General features: G+C 41.6%; 1 protein-coding gene across 4 annotated transcripts in view; it reads left to right on the top strand.

Moving 5' to 3' along the window:
- Positions 1 to 10,252, top strand: part of sema3b (sema domain, immunoglobulin domain (Ig), short basic domain, secreted, (semaphorin) 3B) — a 67,209-nt gene that overhangs the window by 39,976 nt on the left and 16,981 nt on the right. For 3 of the 4 annotated variants that reach the window (XM_031844684.1, XM_031844686.1, XM_031844683.1), the window contains exons 2-4: positions 2,105 to 2,740; positions 4,472 to 4,629; positions 5,882 to 5,944. In XM_031844684.1, coding sequence (XP_031700544.1) covers positions 2,560 to 2,740; positions 4,472 to 4,629; positions 5,882 to 5,944 — 402 coding nt within the window. In that variant the 5' untranslated portion in view covers positions 2,105 to 2,559. Of the gene's footprint in view, positions 1 to 887; positions 1,011 to 2,104; positions 2,741 to 4,471; positions 4,630 to 5,881; positions 5,945 to 10,252 lie in introns of all 4 variants that reach the window. The other variant, XM_031844685.1, reaches the window with a different exon arrangement.

Here is a 10,252-nt window from a genome sequence, read left to right as displayed (position 1 = left end):
TGTGTGTGCATTTGTCCATTCATGTGTGTGTGTGTGTGTGTGTGTGTGTGTGTGTGTGTGTGTGTTTACATACTGCAGGTTATGTGGGAGTTTATGTTCCTGCTCAGCTCTGTCCTGTTGTGTTGTGGCCTGGGAGCCATGAGCTTATGAGAGCTCTCCTGTCTTCACGCCTCAATAGCTCCATTATTCATAAAACTCTGTGCCAATAGCCTTGACGGGTCTGTCTCTGTGTGTGTGTGTGTGTGTGTGTGTGTGTGTGTGTGTGCGTGTGACTTCAATCTGTGTGTATACTGCATCTTTCTGTATTTCAGTAAGCACATGCGTGCTTAAAAGTGATCACCACAGATTTCAGCAGTACTTGCGCCAGAATAAAAAAAAAATCTTTAAAAAGCCTAAAATGAATGAGGTGAATTTTTTTTAATTCAGCGTGCTTTAAAGACGGTTGAGATGATGACGTGCGTCAAAGTCACACTTCACCCATCTTCATCCTCACTGACCAGGATGTCCATCAAACTTCAACTCTGGTCACCAAATTATACATAGATATATTTAATATATATTTTGCTATAATGAAAATCTGCAGAGTCTTGAAGATCCACTTTGTACTTTGCAGTTATTCTTGTAAGACTACAAAGACTTCTCGTGTTACCTTAAACTAGAGGTCCACCACATCGCCAACTGAGTCGGGATAAGAGCAGCTGGTAGTTGACGCACTCGGCTATGTTCTTTGTTCTTATGCTACTTGAGTCTGGTCCATATATGGCTGCAAGGTTTGGAAATGTTCTCGGGGACAGTGGGCCTGTTTTGTCCACACAGGCTTCCTTAGGCCATTTTGAAGCTTCTTATAAGACATATAAAGAAAGTTAATAACTGTTATTCTATTCCAGATATTGCCCCAGTCATTGCAATCGGATCCAGTTGTCGGGAGGGGGAGAAGAAGCAAAGATTGAAAGTGAAAAGTGGGGGAAAGCAGACTGTCTGCCTGCTACTGACAGAGTGCCAACTGTGAGGTGTAATATAATAAAGGAGACTGTTTCTACTGAAAGGCCTTATTGTTACGGCCGACCGCAGAGTCCAAAGTACTGAAAGAGAGGCGTGTGTGTGTGTGTGTGTCTGTCCAGTGCACACTTTTGACTACACTACATTCATATACGTGTAGGCTTGCAAACCAGTGACCTCATTCCTGCTCCTGCTGTGGTAGAGTTGTGGTTTGACACACTCAGAAGCGAGGCACAAAGTTATTGGGGATTTTTCCACAACAATAACAAATCTGTCACTCTAAATCTGACTCAGAGTTCTCAAATTACTTCATAGAGATTATTTTTCTGTATACTCCGTGACAATGCTCAATTGACAGAAAGTCCCCACACACTCCGAAACAGAGAAACTGCACATTATAGAAGCCGTGTGTAAAGACGGTTATAAAAGCCAACATTTTGAAGCTTTAAATAAGTTGTAATGTAATTGATCTACTACTGTTTAATTCAATATTGGCACTAAATCTTATTACAAAAGCAAACAGTTTTGTTTTTTTTTGCTTTGTGTTGCTGGACTCGCTCACAAGCAACTTTGTGTTGAGCACCAATGCTCTCATGCATTCATACTGTACATCCATCCAACGTCACTGTTGGCTCATCGTGTCCTCAGCAATAAGGAGATCTCATCTGGTGACACCAGTGTGGAGGCAGAGAGAGCGAGGGGAGAGCGAGGGAGAAAGAGAAAGAGGGGCAAGCCACTTTGAGTTGGCAGTGCCACAGACAGGAGGAGATTGCGCTTGGCTTGGCAGTGGACATGGCATATCTCTATCACACACACACACAGTCTTCATCATCATGGTCAGTGTGTGTGTTTTGGATACTGTCCCTGGGTCTCTTTCTAATGTGAAGAGACTATACTGTTGTTGCCATAATGGAGGCTGGCGCTAACACAGCCTGGCAGGGGCATCAATCTGACTCTGACTAAATATACCTCAGTGCTCAATGCTCATGTGCTAGTGTGTGTGTGTGTGTGTGTGTGTGTGTGTGCAGGGGCATCCCTGGCACATGCAAATGACTGCTGGTAGTGTCCATTTCTAAATCCTCTGCCTTTCTGTCTCTATTTTTAGGTCTCTATGCCCATGTATGACGTTTTTGTCCCGTCTTGGAGGTGAGAGGTGAACTTGGTCGTCCTTCATGAGAGGAGCATCGAATCTGCCAAGAGAGACTCTTTAGAAACAAGGAGGGCGTTATAAAGATTACGCTGAATATTAAGATCTTGAGAGGAAGCCAGGGAGAGAAAAAGCTCTGCTTAAGCAAACACCAAGACAGAGACACTGTTTTGGGCTTAGAGAGCTGAGCTGATACTGGACCGAAGCCCAAACCAAGGCAGGTGAACTGCATTTAATATACGGACAAAAAAGGATTTGATTTTGCTCTAAATCTGAACCAGACTCTAATGAAATAAAATAATAAAACGAACATTGGGCATTAATGTTAAGAGGAATATAAGCTGAATACCACGATAAAGTCACTTCGCATTCTCAAACTTTGAAAGGAAAGAGTTTGCTCTGAGCGAGCCAAGATGATGACCATGATGATGATGACGGTGGCCATGATGGTCACCTGCAGCTCTCTTTTCCTGCTGGGTCTGGCTGCCGCCCATGCTTCCTCCGGCACCATAACCCGCACTTCCACTACATCTTCATCCTCCTCCTCCTCCTCCTCCCCCTCTTCCTCACCACGCATGAAGCTATCATACAAAGGTAAGATGCAAAGCTTTGAGGAGGAAAGAAGGGACATTTATCTTGTATACTCTGGAGTTTTTGTCTTGCCTACTGCACATAATGTATACGTTATTTTGTGTGCAGTACGTGGACACACACACACACACACCCACACACACACACACACACACACACACACACACACACACACACTTTCTCACGCATCATGTGAGCTTCCGCAATATCCTTTTCAAAGTAAACAGCCCTAAACAGCAGCCAGCTGTAATTTGTGGTGGGTGTGATTAACAGCCACACACAAACAAATACACACACACACACACACACACACACACAGCTTAAATACACGATGGCGGGGTTTTGTGTTTTATCTCGAGCATTGTAAGTTAGAAGAAGTCAGCTCAATGCCCAAAACAACCACATAAACCAGGGATGTGTTCCATCATTGAAAGCTGGCACTTACAGCCTGAAGGAACTCACCAAGGACACGAGGCTCGCTGAAGGCCGTCTGCCCAGCTGAGATATGTGCTCCCTTTAATTTAGGCTGACAGTAACATGTAGCACACAGGATGGAGAGACAGCAGACTATTTTAGTTTCAGTAGACACAAGAAGGACTGAACGAGATCTTGATGACCTCATGTATTACTGAAATTACTTTTGATTTAATGTAGCCTGCAGGTAAGAAGAACGTAGTCAACAGCAGCCCTCTGCTTATTTATCCAGTAGAGTATCCAGTAATGTCTGACTGGTGAACGGTTTTGCTGTGATGCCTTTTGTGATAAGCTAGTAAAAGGTGAGGTGCAGTTGGTGTCTTCTTTGGGCCTCATGTTATTATCATCACAACATGTTGGAGCTGAATAATAAACACATTTGCTAAAAATGGCACATAAATATAAAACAAGAGCAGTAGACCTAGAGTCCCTGATGTCATGCAGGCAGCTGTTGGGTGGCGTCAGAGTCTTAATAAAAGTTGTAAATTAGAACAATGGCAGACTAATAAAGCCCTTTTAAAGTCTGAGCAAAGAGGACTTGTTTTTTTTTTTAGCTTCTGGTTTAAGCGCAGTCCATCAGGGGAGGATGCAGTCCCTTTATTTCTTCAGCTTCTCAGACGGAGAACACAGTTTTTTTTCCCATGACTTGGGGTAACTATTATAGCTTAAGTTTACAAATATAAGCTGAATTTTCCTGGGCACTGTTCCCCCAGAATTTGTTCTTGCCAGTTTGAAAACAGCAAGGACACTCACTTTTTCCATTGAAACCAATAGTGTCATTGCTGTCAGAGGAGTTTGTCCTACAAGTCACGGGACCTAGGAGACATCCCAGTTAAAGGCTTAGGAAGTAATCTTCTTTATCAACCAGATGACTTGTTGCAGCCCCGTGGGCAATCAACTGATCTGCAGACTGATGATTTGAGGTTGTTTTGGTATTGCAACTTTGGTCACAACGTCTTTAGTCTTAGGACATTGTTAACTTTTACTTGTAACTTTTTTGAAGACTTACCCCCAAAAAATGAGCACACGGATAATGGCCATACATACATTTATTTTTACTATTGACAGCACGATATACATTTTGTTGTTAACTCAACAGTCTGATAATGCTTCATACATTTTAGAACTCTGACTGGACTCTTGCATAGCTATCTCAGTTTTGATTGAAGGTGTCTATTTCTGTATATATGGAAGTAACAGAGGACCAATAAACAGATGCTGAACCGGAAGCGGTTGTCCTGTATATCTGTGCAATTCTAGAGTTGCAGCAGTTCCATGGAGTGCGGAGGTTCGAGCTGGAGCGTTCGTGCTGCTTCAGCGCTCTGCTGTTGGATGAAGAACGAGGCCGCCTCTTCGTTGGGGCCAAGAACTTCCTGCTGTCACTGTCACTAGACAACATCGCCAAGCAGGAACACAAGGTTGGTCAGAACAAAAATCTGTTAGAAACAACAGTAATTCAGGACCTATTTTTGCTGGACAGATGACATGTCAAAGCAGAATAAAACCATAAAACATGTGAAAGGATGGAAGGTTTGGTGATTGATGACATAGCCATTACTTTGCTGAGGTTTTAACTTTTTGATTTATTCAACATTGTGTTAATGGACTACAATGTGTTTACAATTCTCATGAGCTTAGCTTGTTATGTCTCTAAAACATGGCAGTTATTACTTTACTTCTGCTTTGTGCTCTGACCATATCTGCCTCTTATCTTAAAATGACTTTATTACTTCAGTTTGCATTAACGACAAACTAGATAGAGGGGATTATATTGACATTGGATGGAAATCAGGAAGTGTTTTTTTATTTACAACCAGTGCCATAATGTCTGATTCCTAAGAATCATTTGTTACCGTTATCAAGCCACACATGTGTTATGGGTTTGTTTTCATGTGAACCTAAAGGCATGGAGGAAAGAGAGATATTTAACTGTGGACACTTTTTACCAATATGCTCCTTTTGAAAATGACTGAATCCTATTCTTGCACATACAGTATGTGACCACTCAAGTGAGCGGCTTCATGTCTAACAACAGAAGAAAGATAAATGTGGGATTGATAGAGAAAGGTAGAAAATCAAAGAGGTGGACAGAGATGAAAAGAGAGAATTTATACCAAAAAAACATTGTGATTGATATCTGGAATGACATGCGTTGATTGAAACCTTTACCTTTCGAGTATGTAGTCATAGCCAAGGCACACTTAAATACACATTGGCGCAGACACACATTTATACCAAAATGTACACTCAAGAAAAACAATGAGTGCACTTAAATGCATAGAGAACCATAGATATAAATACAGCCCACTACAAACATCTGTTCACAGCTGTTTGGAGTAAATTGCATGTACGTACTTGCTGCGTTAGATGTGAAGCCTCTTTTTGTTTGGGGTTTATGGGTGAGTTTGATTTATGACCTGGGTGTGAAGAGTAGCTGAAGTTGTTTTTCAATGTGGTGGGGTCATCCTTCTTCACAATGAGAAGGGAGGATGGGGAGGTGTCTCATTTGAACTGTGCTATGCTCCGGGGCATATTATTCTTAAAGGGAACAAACGTGTTGTTTTTAGTGTAAAAGTTTTATATATTTTATCAGAACGTACATCAACCATCCAGATGATTAATTCATATTTCAGCTCCAGAATCATTTGATCTTTGGCTGTTGTGTTTCAGATCTACTGGCCCGCTCCCGTCGACTGGAGGGAGGAGTGTAACTGGGCTGGCAAGGATATCACTGTGAGTCTCTTCACACCAACTAAACTGTGTATTAGTGCATTAGATATCCTATACCGGGAAATAATAAGACCATGCTTATTGACCAAACTGACTGAATCCTAATCCATTACATCCTTTTAAAAAACACTCATTATAGACATTCATTGCACACAGAGATGAATAAGAGGGCTGAGGATCTCCTCGTGGAGGACTGTGTGCTCCTTCCCAGCACAACACAATACTACCTTTTAATCCACTGAAGTCATGGGACTCATCACAAGACAGAAACACCACGTATAAACTGATAACATGTTACAATAGGTGCAACACTCCTTCTTTTGGACCTGCCCTGTGGCGAGATCACACCCTCAAAATCTGTTTGTTTTAAACCCTTTCTGACTGGCTTAGTGTCACACTCAGCATAGCTCAAAGACATTTGTGTTTTCCACTGCACTTTAGCGTGCGTCCTGTGGCTTCATGCAGGAAACATATTTCTTAAATTGTGTTGTGATGTAGTAAGGAGGACCCAATCACAGGACACTGACACTGAGATAACAGGTTTATTGTAATGTTAGTGCAGACGGAGAGGGGAGAAGGCTGGAGACGGCAGAGGTGGAATGGAGAATGGCTGTGGAGAGTAGGATGGCAAGCAGCTAAACTGGAAAACAGGCCAACAGGAATCCTGGAGCACGGGAAACAGATGAGCATTAAGTCAGGTTACCAGAAGACGGGTAAAACTATTCACAAAGATGTCTAAGCAGAGACTTAAATGCAGCTTCCACAGACGTTGACACAACAATCTAGCACACAGAGGCAAACTGGGGACCAGGAAGACGCAGGAGAAGTGGGGAACACAAGGACAGACAAGTGAGAGACAGGGCCATGGGCGTGACAATTTTTAGTTAAAGAATTAGATAAACTCAGTTAGCTCAGGCTAGATTTTTGTGAAACCTGATTTCTTGGTCATGTATAAATATATGTTAGGGTTTGAATCAGTGTTTTAACATGAGAGCATACATCAGAAAGCATAAGTATTGCCAGCAATACAAAGAGACATAAGGAACAATTGGAAGTGATGCTTTTGTGAAAAATCTACTTAAAATTCAGAGTTAAACTGAAAACGTCACTGGCTTCTAGAGGTCTACGGTATGTCTCCTCTAAGTCAGTTGAACAGTTAAAAAGAGGGGCATCGTAAAGCAATAACACACTTAAAGCACAGTAATTAAGATATGGTTCCAAAATAAGGCTGGAGGCACGGGACAATTCTGTTAATTGACTCACTGCATGTAAACACGTGTTAGGTTGCAGTGTGGCTTTAACTGTTATTTTACAATGAAGGCATGATTGAGGTTGAAACACTCGTTTTTCAGGAAAAACGATATTTAAAGAATCGTACCTTTCAAAATGTGTCACAAGATCAGAATTTTGAAAAATGCTAAACATCAAAGTATGTATAAAAAGTCACATGGTTTTCTGTGTGCTTGCAAGTGAGTGTCGATGGGACCTGACTGACAGCATGTACGACTCCTACATGTTGCTAGGATTGAACTCATGACCCAATGTGATGCTCCCAAAACTGCTTGACCAAACATAGGCCACCCTGCTACTTCAATCTTTTATTGGCTCCAAAAAAATAGAAAAATCAAGATTTTCTATTTTGATCGACAGAAGACACACATTTAGTTTCCAAGAATATGTCGAGTAAATACCGTATGTGATGATTATGTGTCTTTAAATGTGATGTGTGTGGATGGAGGTCTGGGCAGAGCAGGCTCGGCTTCACTGACCGACATGTAGAGGCCACCAAGAGCCCATAGACCACCCAGGATTACATCACACACAATTAGCCAACTCATTTAGTTTGTGTGCGTGCGTAGGTGTGTGCATGTGTGTGTAAAACAGTAACTTCCCATCAATGCTTCCTGAAATGCCACAAATCTGCCCAGATATATACAGTATTCTTATGTTTAACAGAGTGTGTGTGCGTTTGTTCATGTATGTTAAAGTATCCGACGTGTGTGTCTTTCTATGTGTGTGTAGAACAAACCCTTCATCAGTGTGATTACACAGCTGTAGCAGACATACAACGAGCTCCATTCATTCAAAACCAGAGGCTCTGTCTGTGTGTGTGCGTCCTGTATGTGTGTGTGTGTGTTTGAAAGAGAGAGCAACGGAGGAGACGGGAGGAGAGTGATGGAGAGAATTAGTTAAATTGCTCCAGAGGAAGAAGGGAAGGAGAGGTATTTGAAGGCAAATATTGCATTGAAAGGAGCTTTCCCCTGGTCAGTTATTATTCCTGCTTTTCTGGCCTTTGAAATGTTATTTTTATCCTTTGTTTAACACACTCACCCGTGTATTCCTTTTGACTCTTGGTATCTTTGTGAACATTCACCCACACACTGAGAGTTGACCTGACCTCACACCGTTGACCCTAATTACAGGGAAGTGTTTCTCTGTGGCCGACATCTCTCTCTCTCTCTCTCCCCCACTGGATCTCTTCTCTCCCACTTCACCCTTCTCTCTTAGTCCTCCTCTCTTCCCATGCTCTCTTTGTATTTCATGTTAGTTGTTCTCTGGGAACCAGAAGTTTCTCATGTTTTTTACGACCCCCTTAGTCCTCCCATCGTCTCTATGCACTTGTTTGAGAAATCTTTTTTCTTCACAGTCAGTTACCCTCATATTAGCCGTTTCACTGTTGGATCAGACTTTTTTACACTTTTTACACTGTAATGCTGCTAATTAGCACATTTGCTGCACAAGTACACACATGTACACAAACAAAAAGTATTGCGGGATGCTTAAGTGTATGCTGTTAAGCAGAATCAAATATGTATCTACACTACACTGCCTTATATTACATAATTACTCTTTATTAGAAGTCTCTTCATGACACAAGGATGATGACTCGGACAAAACCACACGGATTCAATCTCTGGCAGGTTTTTTCTTTTTCGGCCAAGTCGTCTTCAGGGTTCTCAGGTGGGAAGCCAGTGATAGATCAGATCCTTGTCACCACGGTAGTGATTTGTACTACTCTGAGATGTGGACGACGATTCAGAGGTCTGGAACCGTAGTAACAGTACGGTGGCAGTATGGTGGTGGATAGCATGGACGTCCTGTGCTCTGTGCCCTCCCTTTCGTCTCAGAACACTTATTTTACCAACTTACTCAGCTTAATTGCTGCCATTTGGTTTAGACTGCAATGCAAACAATTCACTGTTTTGAAAACCAACGTTATGCAAACTAGTGCTTAAGAAACAAAGGTTTTTCCCCCCAACTACTTGCTTGGTAACCTCACAGTGATAACAATAAGTCACTTCACCTGACCAATAAATAATTCAGCTCTTTACCCCCCCCCCCCATAGAACTACAGCTTGTCATTTTAACTTTTTTCCGTGGATTAAACTAGTTATTTTTTTAATAAGTGGAGTGAGTTATGCTCTATTTTTTACCCCTAGCTGTTTTCAGTCTTTATGCTGTTTAAGTGTCTCCTGGTTGTAACGTTATTCATAACGGATATTTGCACGAAAGCGAAAAAGCGTATTTCCCAAATGCCAATCTGTTACTTTAAAAGTCGGAAAGGTTTGCTGTGTTCATATATAGTGCAGTATATGTGTATGTGTCTGTTTATTTTGTATTACATAAATTCCAACTAAAAAAACTTCTAGCTACCTCAAAAATGAGTTTTCCAGCACAGTACACACGATCACGGTAGCTCAACAAAATACACACAAGGCATGTGATGGGCTTAAGAATTTACCCACATAAAGTAACAACACTTCTTCACTCACACACACACACACACATACACACCCCTAAACCACAGAAAAAAGCCACCTAACATCCATTCAGACACACGAACACAAACATAGACACATGCACATAAACACAGTCAGACAGTAGCAGTAAACAGTTGACTGTTCACCGAGACACTTAGTCTGACTCAGCACTCTGACTGTAGAGTTGGAGCCATATTTAAACCAAAAAAAGTGATGGATTGTGTTTACGCTGTCATGTTAGCACCAACTAAAAGAAGATCACCAGTTAAAATCAATTGACCCACTGGGAAAAGGAGGTTAATATTGAGGTTGAGCGATGGCGTGTACTTGCAACCTCAAACTATCCTCACCACAAAGATAACAGCATTGGTCGTTTGTTTTAAGGGATGAAATAACTAATGCTTACACGTTTTCTTTTCATGTAAGTAGTCTTTTCTTGAAAGCAGAAGGACTTTCATACAATGACACTGTCAGCATATACAGTTGTGTGAAAGTGTTTGCCTCCTTCCTGATTTCTTATTTTTTTGCATGTTTGTCACACTTAAATGTT

This window comes from Anarrhichthys ocellatus, unplaced genomic scaffold (genome assembly GCF_004355925.1).
Source record: "Anarrhichthys ocellatus isolate YVR2014 unplaced genomic scaffold, GSC_Weel_1.0 scaffold5, whole genome shotgun sequence".
Classification (NCBI taxonomy): Eukaryota; Metazoa; Chordata; class Actinopteri; order Perciformes; family Anarhichadidae; genus Anarrhichthys; species Anarrhichthys ocellatus.
Note: the sequence above shows the minus strand (reverse complement) of the source record. Positions and strands in the feature narration are given on the sequence as shown.